The sequence below is a fragment of the Camelus bactrianus genome, chromosome 2 (assembly GCF_048773025.1).
Source record: "Camelus bactrianus isolate YW-2024 breed Bactrian camel chromosome 2, ASM4877302v1, whole genome shotgun sequence".
In the NCBI taxonomy this organism is placed as follows: Eukaryota; Metazoa; Chordata; class Mammalia; order Artiodactyla; family Camelidae; genus Camelus; species Camelus bactrianus.
In genome coordinates this window covers 132,205,467-132,224,737 of record NC_133540.1, presented here as the reverse complement: position 1 = coordinate 132,224,737, position 19,271 = coordinate 132,205,467, and the positions used below count along the sequence as shown (strand labels likewise).

General features: G+C 58.3%; 1 protein-coding gene across 4 annotated transcripts in view; it reads right to left on the bottom strand.

Annotated features, from left to right (window-relative positions):
- The window catches only part of WFS1 (wolframin ER transmembrane glycoprotein), a 28,496-nt gene extending 9,498 nt beyond the window's left edge, over window positions 1-18,998 (bottom strand). The window contains exons 1-6 of one of the 4 annotated variants that reach the window (XM_074350614.1): window positions 18,816-18,998; window positions 12,189-12,363; window positions 11,389-11,621; window positions 2,011-2,093; window positions 1,328-1,472; window positions 185-355 (exon numbers count right to left, since the gene is read on the bottom strand). In XM_074350614.1, coding sequence (XP_074206715.1) covers window positions 185-355; window positions 1,328-1,472; window positions 2,011-2,093; window positions 11,389-11,620 — 631 coding nt within the window. In that variant the 5' untranslated portion in view covers window position 11,621; window positions 12,189-12,363; window positions 18,816-18,998. The remainder of the gene's footprint in view (window positions 1-184; window positions 356-1,327; window positions 1,473-2,010; window positions 2,094-11,388; window positions 11,622-12,188; window positions 12,364-18,815) is intronic. The other 3 variants (XM_074350618.1, XM_074350605.1, XM_074350626.1) reach the window with 3 other exon arrangements.
- Between the last annotated feature and the right edge of the window lie 273 nt (window positions 18,999-19,271).

Genomic DNA, 19,271 nt, shown 5'->3' with positions numbered 1-19,271 from the left:
GAGGGGACCCCAGGAACAGGAGGATTCCCAGAAAGGACCCTCCCTGGCTTTGGGGGAGACCTGTGAGGTGCCCACAAGGAGGTCCCTGAGCCCCCACTTCAGCTCCCAAAGGGAAGCCCCCAGAATTTTGACAGAGAAGCCCAGGAGGTCCCCAGGGGCAGCAGGTCCCACGGAAAGGCCCTACCATGCTCGTTGACCTGCCCCACGTTCTCCAGCAGCTCCGACACGGCCACCTGCTTTTTCTTCTTGGGATTGAGTTTCCAGTACATGACGAGGGCTGCCTTGCGCACGGCCCGCTCCAGGTCGGTCTCGGAGGAAAGCTGCTTCACCTCCTGCTCATTCTCGGAGGTGATGCCTGAGAGACAGGAGGTGTCAGAGGCCTCATCCTGCCCACCTGGGAGCCGGCAGGGATGCCCCAGCCCCGGCAGCTCTGCCTGGGGGGCTTGAGAAGGGACTCCCGCGGGCGGCTCTGCAGGAACCTTTGTCACCAGGACAGAAACAAACATCTGACTGAAAGGGCATCTGGCCAAAGTCCCTGCCAGTGCCCACTCTCGGGTTGGAGGCCTGGCCCAGCCTTCCAGCAGATGCCATGGTGGGCAGGCGCTGGGCAGTGCCTTCCCAACTTCCTGGCTCACTCCCCTCCCTCCTCCCCATTTCACCCCACCAAGGACCCTCTGGAGTAGGTACTGTGGTCCCCATCTTACAGATGGAGAAACTGAGGCACACAGGGGTGGTCTGGCTTGCCAAGGCAACAGAGTCAAAGAGGTAGAGCCGGTCTTGAACCCTGGTCAGTCTTGCAGTGAGCGGCTGGCGGCAAGATCACGACATCCCTGAGTCCACAGCCCCGGCCCCGGCCCTCCTAAGGCATCCATGTGTGGCCAGGCTACACCTCACTTTCCCCCAAACCCAGCGAGTGTCAGTCTGAGAGGACCTTCACTGGCCTACAGTCCCCAGCTGCTCTGCTCAGACTGGATGGAAAGTCAGTTCAGAAAACTCCACTCTGACCTCAGCTCACTGTCATGTTCTCCAACTAGACCAGGGAAAAGCTGACCCCAACTGACTCTGTTGTTCAATTTGGATTAGAACCCAGAAGGCATCTCCTTGTAGACACCAACACAAGTTAAAGAGGATGAAAATGGCTTTGTTTCCTAAATATCCTGTAATACTCCAAAATGCCTAAATGACAAAGCTCCTGGCTAAACAGAAACCATACTCCTCTCTCAGCCACTGGCGTCACCAGCGTTAGGCTCTCCTGGTGCTGTTCTAGCTGTCAGCCCGGCAAGCAGCACGGCATCCCTCGGACACCCCGCCAAGCCTCACGACCCACCTCTTCTGTCCGCCAGGCACCGGCGGAGAAGCTTGACGGCCTCGCGCCGGCCCTGCTTGGCGGCGAGGGTCAGCCAGTCCACGGCAGTGCAGTTGTTGACCTCTTCGTCCCCGTCGCCGGCAAGCTGCAGGTAGTGTTTCCCCACCTGCAGGGGGCGGCCGGCATGCCGTGCACTGCAGCAGCCCCCTACTCCACATCCTGCCCCGACCTGCTCCCCGCAGCCTGGCAACCTCGGGCTCCATCCCCATCTCCGCCCAGAGCTCCCGGGCCAGCCCCTTCCTCTCGCCCCCTTGGTCACCCAGGCCAAGAGGAAGGGTGGAGGGACCGTAGCCCCACTGGGCACCTGCACTAGGCTGGGCCCTGCTGGACCCTCAGGGCGCTTGCTCCTCACAAGACCTGAGGGGGTGTGGGGACTCCCCACCCCGGGACTGATGAGACGGGGGCGGAGGATGGGCAGGAAGCAGGGCCGGAGCTGGAGGGGGTGATGCCCAAGATCAGGTGCCCTGCAGAGGGCGGCGGGAGGAAAGCCAATGGAACGTGGAAACACCACAAACGGGGCCTGGCGCCGGGCAGGTGAGGGCAGGCCAGCTCCCCACTCCCCACTCACTTGCACACCGGCACTGGCTTCTCCCAGCCCACCATGCGGGCTCACAGCCTGAGCCTCTGGGGACATGGGTCCTCACCTCTGTCTGCGCCTTGGCGTCCCCAGCCTTAGCCTTCTCCAGGACTTCTTCAAAGGGGGTTTCTACACCTCCCTTCATGGGTCCTTTAACACAGAAGAACAAGCAGATGGAATGTCACCAAGCTGGTCCTCGTTGCTTGTCCGAGAAGGGAAGGGACAGCAAGAACAGGTCAGGAGCGCGAGAGGAGACACGGAGAGAACGCACCAGGAAGCCGCCCGCCACCCTCTGACGCTGCAGAGGCAGAGCTGCCGGGCCGGGTTCCAGCTCAGAGCTCCGGGTGGAAGGGGCAGGGCAGACGAGGGAGCGCAGGCCCGAGCCCCGCTGTCACCCCCTCAGCTCACGGCAGCCAGAGCAGCTGCGCTCAGGCTTGAACGGGGCTCTAGGAAGATCCGAGGGCTCAAGTTTGAAAGCCCTTGACCTGAAGAGAGAACTTGCACCCAATCCCCAGCACCCCATTAAGCAAACCAAATTCATGTTTTTAGAGATCGTGGTCTACACACCCATGATTTTGGGAGCTCATGATGGCTGTACACACATTCTGATACACATATATATCGATAATAGTGAATCACAATCAATTTCCCATGTTGCTCTGCAGTGAAAAGGGCCATTTCAGCATCTCAGAAATCCCCCTGAGGGGACACTCAGGCTCTGGGCCTCTCTTCTCCATCGGAACTTCAGGTTATTCCCACACTCCCTAATTTTATAAAACGGTGCCACAAACAACTCTGTGGATGCATTTTTTCATTTCACGTATCATTTCATTCATTCTCCTGGTATATGTTCTTCAGGTGAATGACTAGCTCCAATCGTCCTCCAGCTAGTGCTCATTTTACTTTGTAACTTTGTAAAAAGTTATCCTAAGTCACAAAAGCGTCACATAGCTTCATCAATTTCACTGCCACCTCTCTGTCAGTGGGCAGCCAACATAGTTTTTTTTTTTAATCACTTTTTACCAGTCCCTTTCTTTGATTTAAGCAACTAATAGCCAGGGGCCTATACCCAACACCACACCTTGCCTCCGCTCTCCGCCATACCCTGCCTTGGCATGTGGCAGGATACCTCGCAGTGACGCAGGGGATGCGGCTGGAACATTGCCAACCACATAATGGGTGCTGATTAGGGATGAACAGACTCTCACTCTAGCCGTTTCTGGAAACGGAAGGTGGAATTCAGGGAAACAAGAACAGTCCCCGGTAACACTGCCCAATGACCAGACTTCCCCACCCGTTCACCCAGGCCTTTCCCAGAATCAGCTCCGCCAGGCTCAGAGCACGTCCCTAGGCACAAAGGACCCCGGGAGGCAGCAGAGCAGGGGCCCAAGGTGACATAGCCTTGGAGATTCAAGGTAGAGAGGTCACATCCAGTTTGGAGTGGGTCCGGGAGGTGGCGGGGAGAGGCTGGGGATGGCTCAAAAGAAAGCATCCTTCATGAGACTCACAGGTCCCTGGCACCTACAATGTGGTCCTCTTGGTGGATGCTTGCAAACAAGATGCCTCTCCCTGCAGAGTTAGAGCTGGGCTCCCTCGCTGAGGTCCCAGGGACCTCATCCAGCAATGGCTGCAGGGCCCAGAACATCCACCCAGTCCCCTGGCCCTGGACCTGGTGCTTCCTGAGTCATCAAGGTCAGTTCTCCCTTCTGGCTGCTGTCACCCCCCACTTCAGCCCCTGGAATGCACTTTCTGGCCAAGGGCTCAGACTAAAGAGACCGGCAGGCTCCCAGCGAAGGAGGGTGTGTACAGAGAGAAATCTGAGCCGCGTGCAAATCACCGTCAGCATCAAAGAGCCGCGTGACCTCCCGAGAGTCATTTTCAGGGCCATCGTCAATATCCACCCAATAGGCTGGTTTATGAAAAGCAAGACACCCTGCACTGAGGGCCTGGTCCAGAGCTGGCATTTCCAGCGTGCCTTCCTTTCCCCTCCACGTGTCCCACCTCTGGGCTGACCCCAAGGCTTCGCTGCTCACCAACGCTGCACTTCCCAGCCCAACACCAGACACCTCTCACAAGTTCACAACTCTCTTCTTGACTAATTGAATTCACAAGCCCAAGGTCTTCTTTATTACATCAGAATATAGAAGATTCAAACATACATCTGTTGGCTAAAAAGATTATTCTACGCATGATTAATTTCTCACAGAAGTTATTCATAGCCTGGCATTTCAAGACGTCTTCCCAATACACAGAATCTCTTTGAAACATGGACCTCACCGCCCTCATTACTCCACTTTCCAGTTGGCACTGATGCAAATATGTCTACAACCACGCAAATGTTGAGCTCGTGCTGCAGGCCAATCAGGGGGTTCTGGCTTTTTCCATCTCAGGACGAGCCTTCACACAGGTCAAAGGCAAAGCTCATCAGGCTAACTGCCCAGTGGCAAAAAACAAACAAACAAACAAATAACCACCGCCAGAAGCTGGCTGCATCAGTGTGGACCCCGAGGACCATGGAACACACGTGTTCTCTGCAGGCCTGACCCCCATTCCTGGCCTCTTCCTAACCCTAACCTGATGTCCCCCACTCTTGGTCATCCACGTGGCAGGGTGGTGGCAGCAAGCCCACCTGGCCCACCAGCCAGCTGCATCTCCCTGACCACATCACCTGGTCACAGATGGACACAGACCCAAGTCGGGACGGTGGGGTTTGTGCTGGACTGCTGCGCAACCAGCCTCTTCCTCCTGCTGGATCCTGGCTGATGCCAGCCTGGAGCCCTGGAGGGCCGCCCCATGGGGAGACCCCACTGCGGGTGAGGGCACGGGGGAAGTAGGGCTGGGGGAGACTGCCGATCACACCCTCTGAGCCCCTGGATACTCCTCGCTGTACAGACATGCGGAACGAACAGGTCCCCTGCAACCTGGTTTTTGTGGATGTCAGTTTCCATCGGGTTTCTGTGCCACTTGCAACCGAGAGGGTCCTGACTCAAGCTCATTTTTTAAAGTCTTCCCATCAATCACAAAACAGCAATATTAGAGCTGCGTGGCCCTGGGCGGTCAATCCATGGAGGACCACACACACCCTCATCTTTTATCCTACTTATCTCCCAGGGATCCCACACATTTGAGAGAGTTGTATATACCACGTTGAACTAGTAAATGACCGTCATCTTGTCATGAATGGGAGGAGAGCCCCCAGGATGCTGTCCCCTCTTCCCAGCACACCCATCTTGCTGGAAACCTGGTACAGCATCTGCCACCATGGTTCCACTAGCCTTTATGGAGGTGATCTGTGTCCAGCAAGTCTGACCCATCTCCATCCCCCAATGTCAGGCACAGCTCAGCAAACGCTGAACAGACAGAGGGATGAATGGACAGGGAAGTGACAAGAGAACAGTCGTCAACTTTCACCTGTCTCCCCAAATCCTAGCAGAGAGCCTACAACACACCACATGCTTGGCCTGGAGATCGAACCAACAAGCTCACCTTCCTACTCCGAGCAGCTTTGGTGTAGAAATGGACAATGGTGGTGAGCACGTCTTGCTCCCACTCATCGGGACCACACAAGGGCCGCGGGCTGGGGAGCCTCAGGTGTCCCTTCCCTGCAGCCCCAGGGCCTCCACCAGCTCCGATCGCATGCAAAGGTCTCCTGGAGACAGCTGGGAGCAGGAGAGAAGTTGGCTTCCATTTTCACACAACTGCTGTGATCGAGATTTGCCAAAGCACATTGTTTAAATTGTTGAACGCGTGCCAAAGGCTCATAAAAGAAGAGCACGATCTGAAACACGCAGTGAGTGAGTGACGCAGTGCTCCTGTCTCCGGGGCTGCCGTCCTTCCACCCTCACTCACCGGCCCTGGACAAGGCCTTAGCCTCCCAGAGTCCCGGGCCCCTCCTGACGCCCCCCATGTGGGGCTGCAGTGAAGGAAAAGGTGATGTGGAACCAAGGGCATCCCATGTGTCCTCCTCATCGCTGTGGGCGCTGGGTCACCCACCGAGGGGTGCCCCATACACGGGGACCTGGGGTCACCTTGCCTATGGGGGGTGATGTCCCATGCACAATGAGCTGGGACTGCCTTGCACAAAGGGTGTCCTGTACACAGCAGGCTGGGGTCACCGTATCCCAGGGGTGTCCTGTACAAGGAGAGGTGGGGTTGCCTTGCAGAAGGGGGTGTCCCATTAGCCTTTGGGAGCCTGACTCTGGCTCTCATGAACACACAGGAAGGATACTGCTTGCACCTCCTCTCTTCCAGGGGCTGGCTTAGCTCTGAGGTGGGGGTCCTGGCCAGGAGGCCCATGTTTCCCACAGGCCCTGCACGGACCTCGCCCCTCATTACTCACTCAGTAGACGTTTACTGAGCACCAGATCCAGCCAGTCTGAACGCCAGGAGCCGAGGGCACAAGCTGAATGAAGCAGGACCCCCATGCTCACTGCCCACCCAGGGGCCAGGTGAGGATAACCGCGTTCCAACAGTGCCCGCTCAGAGGCTGTGGGGGTGCCAGGAGTCATCAGTCCCGATGGGAGCGGCTTCCTGGAGGTGATGCCCAAGGCTTGGAATGCAAAGAGCAGGCGAAAGGTAAGGGCATGATGCCAAGTTTCCAAAGGTCTTGTGCAGACACCAGACCCAAGGGAGCCTCCGCGGCCTTGCTGGCCGTCCTCAGGACAGGCCATCTTGGAGTGAGAGGGTCAGAGCAAGGGCAGGGCACACAGACAGACGAGGGCTTAAATCAGGGTCAGGATGAAATCATGTGTGTAAAAAACTTCATAAACCAACAGCTGGTACCTTGACTGGACAAGGAGAAACCGAGTTGTTTACTGCTGTGACTTGTCCCCAGGGCAGTGGGACGCGGCGCTCTGCGTCTGCTCCTACAGCCTCTCCTGACCCTCCTTGGCGCCCACACCTGCTGTCCAGCTCTGAATCCCACCGGAAAACTGCCCCCTCACTACCCCGTGGCTCCAGCCAGAGGCCTGGAGCCAGCCCAGCTTCCCTGGGGCCCTCTTCCCCGGACCCCACCTCCCCACTGGCCTCAGCTCCCCTGGACACCCATGGGTTCTCTCCATGTAACCAAGATTAGCCCGCTCCCCTGGTTTAAACCCTCTAACGCTCCCAAGAATGCCCATTCTCCTTATCCTGACCCTCGAGGCCCCACTGGGCTGGCCAACCTCTTGACCCCGAGTCCGACCCCTGCCCAGGGCCATCAGCCTCAGAGCCCTTCTGCCCGGCATGAACCGCACCGTGCAGGCTCCTCTTCACTCGCCCACCCGCATCTCCCTCCTGGAGGCGGACCCTGCCTTCCATGCCCAGTGTCCCCTGCAGCCACTGGGCAGGACCTTGGTCAACAATGGCATGGACCCTTCTGGGCAGGCTGCACCCCACCCAAGGGTTCCAGCCACCATCCCTGTCCCTGACCTTGAGGCTGTCTAAGCGAGTGCCAGCCTGGCACCCACAGCTGGAAGCCTCGCAGACTCGGCAGTCCTGAGGGCCAGCGATCCCTGTGACCTACCGAGGTCAGCAGAGAGGGCACCCCCGTGCTCTGTGGCCCCTGCAGAGTGCTTGTCCCCGAGGACACGGCACCTGCTTACTTCTGTCTCTCCCTCGCCTGAGCCTTCACCTCCTGCAGGACCAGCCATCTCTGCTTTGCTCATGACACAGGGTGCTGGTCACATGACACAGGGTGCAGTGAGTCCTCCATCTGTGGTCACTGCTGTCGAGAGCAGTCGTCACCATGGACGAGCACGGACTCACAGTCTGTGGTCAAATCCTGACTTCACCCCTCACCAGCTGGAGGTCCGGGGTCATCTACTTAACCTTTACCTCTGGGCTTTCTCAGCTGAAGAATGCTGGAGAAGTGACTTAACTAATGGAGACAAGGACCCCAGATGGTACTGCGCACAGGAAGTGCTATTTAATGTTCCTCTGCTGTTATCTACGGGCATTTGACCGATGCTCACCACACCTTTGCCAGATGGACAGGTGAGTTAGTCCATTAAAACTTACCCCAAAATCCCCTTCTCCCTCCCCAGGTAGATGCTCTTGGAGCTGTGCAGGGAGGCACCATGGGGCTTGCTGTGTGCACATCAGTGACCAGTGACAGCACAGAGAAGGTGACACGGCATGGCCCAGACTTGAGGGGCCAGGACCCCAAGGCTGCCAACCGGCCCAGCACTCACTCAGCACTCCCTGCCCCCCACCCTTGGGAGCAGAAGCCAAACAGAGACCACATCTGTTTCCTGACACTTCTTATCTGAAACCTGCAGTCTTGACTTGGTCTGTCCTCCAAGGCTGTTCTGCATCACCCAGATTGAAACCAAGTGTGTCCCCAGCCCTGGTCCCCGCACCCTGTGGCTGCTGGGTGTTTGTGCCTGGACTGAGATTCCGGATCAGGCCCTGGCCTACCCAGAGGCCTTGGAGACAAAGCAGAGATCTTCGAAGGATGTGAAGATTGGAAGAGCCCAGTGGGGTGCGTTTCTGGGGGTAAATCGGAAACTAGTCCAGTGTGATTGTGCAGGGGAGCTGGGCCTGCTTCATCCAGAGCTCAGAGGTCCCCGCGGCTTTGCTGAGAGAGAGGGGGGCAGCGTGGGACAGGAGACTGAGGGGCTCCCGTGTCCATCACTCAGTACCGGCTACTTGACAAGTCGGTGCTTCCGCTTCCTCTCCTCTAAATGAGGACAGGAACAGAGCCCCTCTCTCGGGCTGCTGTAGGGGTCATGTGAAGCCCCCAGGCCCGGAGTACACTCGGCAGTACACACCGGGTGTTCACCATCACAGGTCTGGGGCCTCTGCGTGGGGCAGGGCCGGGGCTGAGCAGCGGGTAACTGCCTCAGGCAGCTGGCTTCTCAAGGGAAAAACAAAATGACAAGGCTGGGTGAGCTGGAGAAGGTGGGGTGGGGGCGGGGACTTCCTTAACTCCTACAGAGCACCTGGGGGAAAGGAAGCCCCTGTAAATGGGAGAGGGTCAGGTATCCTGTCCCATGGGGGTGCACCCCACACACACCCACATACACAAACGCAGTCTGCAGCACAATGAGCCTCCTGGGGGAGAAGAAATCTGATGAAGCCCCTCCTCCCAGACATACACAGCCCCAAGCTGACATTAAGACCGGACACTGACAACTGAGTGGGACCATAAAACTGGGCAGATGCCTTGCTGTGCAAAGTGGACGCCCCAGGAGGAGGTCTGAGAAGGAAGGAAGGAAGGAACGGGTTAGGGGGTCCAGGAAGCTGGGTGACATTCATGAAGCATGTGGAGCTCTCAGCTCTAGCCACAGGCCCTCTGTCTGCGCCACCAGGCAGGCACCTAAGGAAGAGGGGCCATGACTCAGCACCACCTCCCGACCCCAAGGCCGACGCACTCTCGCTCAGAGCACAGGTCCCCAGCACGTGGGTCCCACCTGGCTGGTATGATCACGCCCACTTTATAGATACAGAAACGGGCTTGGCGAGGCCTCCTGTCCCCCTCGAGGGCACACAGCTCAAGGCCACCAGGCAAGCCAGGAGCCCTTCCTGCACAACTTCAGGGCCGAGACACTCATAAATAAACACACATAAATAGGCAGACACACGCTCCGGAGTCCGCATGGGGACAAGCGGGGATCCAGCACCGCGGCCAAACCAGTGAGCGCTTTTCAAACTACAGACTTCGACCCAGGAGGTCACAGAATCACATTAACTGCCCACAAGCAGCATTTGTTTTTAAACAAAAGCAAGAGAATGGAGACTCTCACTACTGTTCTGGAAGTTTCTGCTCCCACTGGGTGTGCGTGTGTGTGGGCGTGTGCATCAGGTGACAACAGCCTGTGTACTTCTTGCCGTGCGAGGAGATCGGAAAGTCTAGGAGGTGCTAGTGCCTTAAGAGCTAGGTGGGATTTCAACAGGTGGAGGAGGTGACAGCGTGTTTTGGGCAGAGGTTCCCCTCACGGCAAAGGTGGGGTGGGCAAGTGGGAGGCAGATGTGCAGAGCGTGGAATGGTCTCGGCACGCAGGGAGGGGGCGGTGACCCACGGAGAGAAGTCACCGGGCTCTCACCAGCCATGCTGGGGTCCCGGGCAGGCTCTGCTCTGATCACTCCACCTGTAATCGGAGCCAAGGTCCCTACTTCCCAGGGCTGGCTGCTCTGAGACTCAGGCAGATGTACTGAGAAGCACTGGGTAGATTATTAGAAAAAGCAGTGCTTTAGAACAAGTGCATAGCTTTTATCAGCTATGTTTTCTCCAAACATCCCAGCCAGAGGCCTGCGCTCCACCCTTTTGAGCCTCCATGACACTCACAGCGAAGCTTCAGCATTTCTACCGACAGACAACAGCCCCTAAGGTGCGAAGGAGCCTCAAACAAGACTCATGTGACAGCTGGTGCCCAGGCCTGCCCCCGGCTCCTCCTGGTGTAGCTCAACTGCAGGCCAGGCGCACAAGCCTCCCTTCTTCTCCACCGCCCCTCACCTGGGGGTCTGGGGGTCTGGGGCTGTCTCCACCCCAAGCCCACCCTGGGCGAGGCTGTTTCTTCCCTCTGACCCTCACCCATGCTGTGTCCTCTCCTCCCAGGCTAACTCTTGCTCAGGCATCATCTCTTCCCAAGAAGCAGGTCCCCACCTACCCAGCCCCAGCCCCAGAGCCACCTCTGTGCACCCCAGGCCCTGTGCTGCCCTGCTGGGGGCAGGTCTGGACTCATTTGTGCCACCAGTGGCCACTCAGGGCCAGCAAAGGGCCATGCTCAGTGAGCAGCAGCTGGACAGAGGAGGGACCAAATGCTGGTGCCCTAGCCCCAGCATCAGCGAGGCAGCCAGCACCATCACCAGCTGTCTTGTCCCCCCCGGGTCCCCACACTGTCTCGTCTCTGCCCCAGGGAGGTGCCCCCTGGGATAGAGTGGAAACTTGAGGAGGCCCAGAAGTGGGCTGGGGTGGGGGCAGTGCTTAGCAGCCCCGTCTGGGGATGGAGGCTGGGTCTAAAGGGCAGTAAGGGACAGACAGGGCCTGGGCCCAGGAGCATCCAGGCTGGCAGCCGGCCCAGAGGGGCATGACCACATGGGGGCCCCCAGACCAAGCAGAGCTGCCTGACTGAATGGCCCCTGAGGAGTGGCCACAGTGGGCAGGGGACAACGTGGGCTGCCCTGAGTGCTGTGCGGGACCCGAGCCGGGGGAGGGAAAGCCTTCATCCTGCCGCACAGTGCCTGGTGCAGTAATGCCCACTGTGTCCACGAGCAGAAGGGAGTTGGTGCGTTACTTACAAATATAAGGAGGAAATGCTACATCTGCTGCAACCCAAGTTCGTGAACTTCAGAGCAAAGCGTGCACAGAGGTGAGGCCTGAGAGGCCTGGGTGGCGCGGGGGAGCCCTGGACCGCGGGGGACACCCCAGAGGAGGAACCTCGTGGGGATGCCTGGACTACGTGCCAGGACCCGGCTTCCAGACCAGCCCCAGGCGAGGACAGTCTGGCTTCCCGGGCCCCCTTACCTGCTCCATCCACTCTTTCAGGGCTCCTGGCATGCGAAGCCCGGGGCACAGCCCCAGCAGCTGTATCTCTCACGTCTGGTCCAGGTCCAACTTGGGGTCCGGGAGCTCGGGGCACCCCACTCCTCTCCTGCTCCACTGAGGTGGTGGCATTGAGCCGTGAGCGGACCTGGGGCTGAGGCAGCAGTGGAGGCTGGGGGCCGGGGGGGCTTGGAGGAGGGGCACTGGCGGCCATCCTGCAGGCGAGAAAAGCCGAGGGTCAGACGTACACGAGGCCAGCCAAGCCCCATCTGCTCCAGCCTCGGGTTTTGGGTAAAGAGAACAGGGTGGGGGCTGCCCAGCATTCTGTGTGAGCTCATTCGACCTCACAACAGCCCCCTTGAGGACACCCCCATCTTACAGATGAGGAAATCGAGGGAGGACACTCACTCCAGACTGGCTGGCTCGGCAGGTCCCACAACAGTCAGGAGCCGGCCCCTCATCAGGGACCGGGACCTCAGGTGTGCTCATCCGAGCAGTGGGAACAGCAGGATGCCGTGAGGGTTCAGTGAGATGGCCCATGGGAGCCTTGGGCATGTGCCTGGCTGTGCTGGGTTAAAAAGGGGGTCTTTGCAGATGAAATTAAGGATCTAGAGATGAGATCATCCTGGATCATGGTGGGCCCTAATACAGTCACTGGTGTCCTTATAAGAAGAGGCAGGAAACACACACAGACACGAGAGGAAGCCGCCACATGAAGGCGGAGTCAGAGGCTGGAGAGAGGCGGTGGCAAGCCAAGGGACGCCAGGGATGCCCAGCAGCACCTGAAGCCAGGAGAGGCGAGGAGGGACTCTCCCTCAGTGTCCCCAGAAGCAGCCAGCCCTGCCGACGTCGTGATCTCAGGCTTTTGCCTCCAGGACCACAAGACAGCAAGTTGCTGTTGTTTCAAGCCACCAAGTGTCTGGAAATTTCTTATAGAAGCCCTAGGAATCAAACACACTGACACAGAATGAGAGTTAAATAAATGGGGTGGGGGGAGAAAGGGGAGAGGGATGGAGGGTGGGAACATGGCCCCTGGAGCCAGGGTTTAAGTCAGACCTGCCCAGCTCCAAAGCCCTCCACGCCAGGCCAGAGCCACAGGACAAAAACCCAGGAACCTGAACACCACCAGACACAAGCACACACTAGACACAGAGTGATGGAGACCACGGGGTTGGTTCCAGGGGACGGCAACAGACTGGAGCGCACAGATTTTGGGACGGGGACAGGGCTCCATTAGTCAATAATGCCACTTAGCAACAGGGCAAAAACCACCATTGACATGATTAAGGGCAACCAGGGGCCACAGACGGTGGGGCCGAAATCTATCAGAGTTCCCCAGCACCAGGATCCCAGACTGGGGTCCTGGGTGGGCTTCAGAGGACACAGACCCTGAAGCAGCTGGGACCACGTGCAGCGCAGGGGATCCAGGCAGGCTTCTCCTCAGATTCCCAAGGGTCCATGACACCCCCACCCTGGCCTCAAGGCCACGTCCATCCTCTTCGCTGAGATGAGGAAGGAAGAATCTGGCTCCCAACCTAACTCGCCATGGCTCCCGTGCCCCTGGCTATGCCCACCAGCTCTGTGGTCCTGAGCAGGCCATGTCCCCCTCTGCAACTTAGTTCCCTCAAAGGTAAATGGGGACAATCATCTCACACTCAGAGCGCTGTGAGGACCACATGAGACCAAAGACCACAAGTGGTCAGGCCCCCAGGCATCCCCAACGCCCACCTCCAAGCACGAGCCTGCCCAGCCTGCCCAAGTGGGGGGCCGACACGCATTTCTGGAGATGGCTGTCACAGGGAGAGTCAGAGGTGGCCCAGGCCCTACACAACACACCCCAGGGCCATGCAACCATGTCTGCTGCATTCTCGGCTAGACATGGGTCCCAAAGATGGGATCTATGTCCGCTAAAGAACCCTGGAGATTTCCATCTGGACATTCCTCCCTGAGAGGGACTGAGCCCTTATTTTAAAAACATCCTCCTGGCTGTAAACCAAAAGCACATCAAGCCACAAAGATTGGCCTGGAAACCAACACAGCACTCAGTGCTGTTTCCAAACTCCAGGCTTCCGGGAACCAAACAAAGAGACAACTTTTGCAAAACCCCTCATCTGGCTGCATGTGCAGACCCACTGGCCGGCTGTGGGCGGGGAAAGGCAGCCAGCGACTCGGCAGACAGAACCCAGTTGTGCAGGTCACTGGCTGACCCGAGACAAACCACACGGGGCTACGTCCTACCTCACCATCTCCCGAGGTTCCCGCTGCCCCAGAACTAAATGCCACCCTCTTGGAGTGGCAGAGGGCTCTCAGGCCCCCCAACTTACGCCTGGGCTCCTCGGTTGCTAATGACAATGCAACCAGCGCGTCTGGAATGTGCTGTTCCAGCACCTCCCACCGATTTTCTGGGGATTCTCACGTGGCCTGCGAGGAGGGTACTGCTGATACTCTGGTGTGATGGATGGAGAAATGGCCCGTCCTTCAACCCACACCCCACGTCACAGACAAGGAAGCTCAGGTCCAGAAAGGTGAGATCCCCGCCCGAGGCCACACAGCTCAGAGTGTCGGAGCTGGAGTTCAAATCCACAGAGCCTCTCACTCAGAAACAGCTCCTTTCTGAAGAAGAGGCCTCTCAAAATGCGCCCACCTGCTTCTGCCACCCAAACCCCACTACACCTTCTCTTCCCCCATCACTGTCTCCTCAAACCTGTTCTTCAGCCTCCACAGGCAGCTGCTGACCTCCACGCCTTAGCTCTTGCAGGGCCCCCTTCTTGGACTGGCCCTCTCCCCTCCCCCAGGCCCCATCCTAGATGACATTCAAGTCAAGGGCCCAATTTGCCTCCTTCTGGGAACTTCCCAGCAGCCTCTGCCCTGAGTCCTGTCTCCATCACTTGCTCTCAGGTAACCACATAGCACTCAGGGTATGTCTCCTTCAGAACCCTCTCTCTGCCAGAGATGGACCAGAAGGACTTACCCGGCTGGTCCAGCTGCCCCTCTGAGAGGAGTCCTGGGTCAGGAGGGACAGCACTGTCCCTGGCCAGCAGGACACAGTTTTTCCACCTGAAGCAACCGGGGAGTGAACCCCAGTTCTGCCCTTTACTAGCAGCTATTTAACCTCACAGGGGTGAAGGAAGAGAAAGCAAAGTGCAAACTATAAAGCATTAAAAAAAACCCAAAAAAGCACCCAAGCCATTTCTCCCAGGTGCTAAATAAAGGCATATTCAAGTTGAGAGACACCTTATAACAGGAACTTCAGGAAAACACAGTTTCTGGCTGGCCTGCTGGTCTAAGCATTATGCATGTCACTCTACAATCAAAATAAAGCTGTTTAAAGTAAAATCTGGTTAGTACGGAGAGATGAATAAAGGATGATTAATTTCAGGTTCCCTGAGAGTCGGCCAAATCCTTTTTGGATCAAAGGCCTTGTCATTTGAAAACAAATGAAATGATCTGGTGCCGTGGTTGGGTCACGGAGGGGACCACAGATGGTCTCTCGGTGGACGGGCCCAAATGGCGTCTGGTCCCTCCTTCTCTGATGAGTCTTTTTTTCTGTAATCCTGGGGGCCCCGAAGGCAGGGGCTGCATCTCATTCACTCAGGATACAGCGGGGACCTAAGGGGCGAGGCCCACCTGAGGCAGCCTGGCCTGGGGAAAGCAGCGCTGGCAAGGGAAGAGCCTACCCCATCTCGCTGTGTGACCAGAAGCGGGTCCATCTTCTGGCCCCGGAATCCAAAATCCTGGCTGCAGAACAACAGCATCAGCCTCGGAGCTCCACCCAGCTCCAAGACTCCTCCGCCGCCACCCTGACATCAACCCCGAGCACCCAGGCCAGAGCAGGGGCTGGAAACCCGTCGCTGTGGAAGATCCAGAAAACCAGAGTGGCCAGCATTCTTTCCACATGAGCACCCAGGCATATTTTTATCCCATCAAAACACAAAATGCCAAAAACACGGAGCTCGGCTGAGGGACTGCCACCTGCCGAGAGGTGAGAGGGCTGCTGGGACCATGCGTCTCCTGACATGCAGAGAATGACCACATGCGGCCTGCAGCCCAGACTCCCTGACCGTTGTTCAGGCCGGACCCCCCCTGCTCTCCAGGGGGGCCTCCCCCACCTCTGAAACAAGCCCCAAGGGAAGCCTTAAGGATGTTCACGCATCCTCTGACCACAGCCTCCACCGCCAGGATCCCAGCCCAGGGAGTAACCCGGGATGCCCGCGGTTCCACCTCCATCCCACTTGCTGCTCTTTGACATCCACGTGCCACTGCGGACCTCCCCGCATCCCTCTTACGGAGCGCCTCTCTGGGGTCCATCACAGCGGTACTTTCCAGCACTGTCCAGAGAAGGCAGCTCAAAGCCCATCCAGGGTGTGCCACACTAGCTGTTAACCACCGCCTTGTATAAGAACATCTAAGACAAGGAAATGTTTGTGTAACGCTGTTAAAAGGATTTAAAGCAGCATGAGATACTACTCTGAGTCTATTTAGGATGAAAGCAAAGTTTATCTGCACAAAAAAGATGGAAGAAAATGCCTCCCAATGGTACTCCTGTCTATCTCTGTGTGGGGGGATTACCGGTAGCTTCCTTTTATTCTTTTTCTAAACGTATTTCCTTAATTTTCCATAATGAATGTGCAAGGTTTTTGGAATTACAACCAAATGTCATTCGAAAACTCATCTGGGGGAGGGTATAGTGCAGTGGTAGAGCACATGCTTAGCATACAGGAGGTCCTGGGTTCCATCCACGGTACCTCCATTTAAAAAGAAACAAACAAGCAGTGTAAAACCCATCTGTAACTGAGCCCAGAGGGAGAGGCTCAGGGGTACCCCAGGTCTGGGAAATCTGCTCCGGCCTGGACGGCTCAGGGGTACCCTGGGTCTGGGAAATCTGCTCCGGCCTGGACAGCCCAGCCCGGCCCTGCCACCTGGCACAGCGCTGCTCCTTAAGACAAGGGCACGAAGCCCTTGGAGACTCCCAGGTACCTATTTTTGCCCCACAGTATTAAGGGCCAAACCAAGGAACATTCCAGCTCTACCCAGTGTGCCAAGTTCACAGGACAAAGAGGGAGTCGATCTGGGAATGCTCCGTGCCTGGCCTGGGCCGGTCAGCAGGCACGGACTGTGGGCCGATCCTGCCCCAGAGAAGATCCCGCAGGACTGGCCTTCGAGCACTCAGCCCAGATGGGAAGGACGACATGTAAGCAGACAACCACAGTGATGGGGCACCTGGGGGCTGCAAGCACAGGAGGGGCCACACTCAGTGGCGGGAAAGGGGCAGGGTGGGGACTCTGGACAAGAGGCCTTGGCTAAGCCTTCAGGACAAACAGGCATGAGCCAGACAAGGGTGAAGGGAGGAAAGAATGCAGGTGTGTCGGCATTTCAGCGGGGACTGCCCAGGGGAAAAGGCAGTGGACAGAGAACGTGCCAGCACTGTGGCCAGGAAGGTGTAGGCGGCTGGGAAGTGACTCTGGGAGGGGACACGGGAAGGAGAAAAGAGGCTGAATGGGCAGCCAGGAACCTGGGGCAGGCCCCGAGGGCCTGAACAAGCGCCAGGCTGAGTGCTGGGGCTGAGCCAGGGCAGAAGAAGTGCAGGGCAGGGCTGCAGGGCAGTGGCAGGTAAAGAGCCACCAGCCTGTGTGGGGACAGGCCAGTGAGACCAGGGAGGGGGCTGGGTGGCCTTGCAGGGAAAGTGAGGAGGCCTGGCCCAGGGCAGGCATCGGAGCCCAGCTCCCAAATCAGGAGACAGAAGCATCACCCATGAATGTGAGAGTGGGGAAGCAGAGTGCAGCCTGGCTTGTGACTGGGGACCATGGTGGTGGTGCCACTCTCTGAGGAAGGGACCTAGGGGAAGAGAGGGGGCCGTATGAGGCACAAAGCTCCCTCTTTTATCATGCTTCCTCTCATCACCACTGTCGTGGACCAGGATTTGGTCTCTGTCCCATAGCACAGGCACTCTGGGGGCCCAGGATTGAGCTGAGACCAACCCCAAAGGCCAGTCCAGCCCTGGCTTGGGAGGGACAGGGGAGGCCTGAGTGGGGAGCCCTCCACATACTCTTCTATCCAGGGAAAGATGAGATGTGGTCTCCCAGCAACCTTTCCTGTGTCCAGTCAAAGGTCCATCTGCTGGGGGAGCAAGCGTATAAAGGAACCTTCTTCCGAATCCCTAGTGAGCTGCGTAGGGGCTCCTGTGAGAATCACAGCCTCTTGGAGACAGAGGGGACAGGATGGGCAGTGACAAGCGTGGCCTCTGGGCTTCTGTTGGCATGGCTCCCTCACTGGGGCTGCAGTGAGGGCAGGCAGCCAGCACACCGGGTACCCAGGGCATCGCTCCCTGAGTGATGGAACCCGGCAGAAGGGAAAGCCCTTTACAAATGGGCCAAATGCCAAAGGTCACTGTCCAAGGTGAGGAGAGGCAGGCACTTGTTCTCAGCGCCTGCCCAGAGGCAGAGGTGCCCCACTAGGCTCTGCCCAATCATCTGTGTGGTCTTGGGCAGATCACCAAACCCCAATGAGCCTTAGCTTCCTCATGTTTCACATGGGGCTATAATTTCTACCCCTAAGACCACCTGGAGGCCAAATGTACAAATGTCAGTTTCTTGGAATTTCTTAACATTAATTATAACAAATGGTGTGGGAGAGTCCAGCTCCATCACACTCAAAAGGGCTGGGTCAGATTCACCAGAAAGTTTCCATCTACCCAAACAGAAACTGATATTCCAGAGGGCAGGGTTTACACCAGCCAGGACCCAGGGGCTGCTCCTGCCTCCCCCCACTACCCCTTACTGAGGAGGAACCCCTGGGGGAGTAACTGCCACACAGATTCTACGTGGGCAGTGGGGGCTTCAGCCTGACCCAGAAGCTGCCCCCTCAGGTGGGAGGGTCCCCACTTGGGGAATGAACCCCCAGCACCTCCTGCAGCCCCCAACTAGGGGCCCTAGCGCCTTCCAGAGGCGACGGCCGCGGGGGAAGGGCCATGACAGGGCAACTACAGACTGATGTAGTGGGGCACGGGGAGGACGCACCCCTTGCCACTCGCCGGGTCCCCAGCACTACAAGCCGTCTGCCTCTGGGGCAGGTTTTCCCGCCGGCAATAGGGCTTCGAAGCGAGGCTCGCGGGCGTGACAGTGCTCGGAGCACGCTGTGCCCCAAGATGTCCCCGGGTACCGGGACTGGGGCCGAGGGGGCGCGCACCCCTCGAGGAAGACGCCATCGGGGCGCCGGCAGGGGCCGCCGTGAGTGGCGGAGAGAGCGAGACCCCGGCCCTCCAACTTCTGGGGAACTTGCAGGAGACGTTGGTACCAGCCACCCATCCACTCAAATGGGGAAACTGAGGCCCGAGGGGGGAGACAACTCCAGGCGCTCCCAGGTCTCTTTCCAGCACTCCGTGCGACCGCCCCTTGCCCTGAAGTACTCACCCGCCCGCGAGTGAGCCGCACGCGGCGCCGCGACGCCCGTGGACCTCCGGGATCGCCGCAAAGTTGCTCTGGAGGAGTTAAATGCACCTGGCCCGCAGACGTGCGGCCGGGACCCAGCGGCCAGGACTGGTTACAGTGGGAGCTGGCGAGCGCTGCCCCCAGCGCGGCGAGGGGCGGGGATGGGGGCGGGGCCACACGACGCTCTCCACTCCCGACGCGGCCCGGAGGACGCGGCACCACCTCGGCCCGCTGAGTGGCCGGCAAGCCTGCCAATCACCGGCTCCCCTGCCAATAACAGAGCGCCTCGCCTGGCGGTCGCCGATTCGCCCACTTCGCCTCCAGGCTCGAGGTCGCCAGGAGGGCGGGCCCGACACGCCCACAACGAAAGTTTCCGAGCGGACTCGGGCCCGGCCCCGCCCCGCCCACCAAGCCACGCCCACAGGGCGTCAGTTAGCT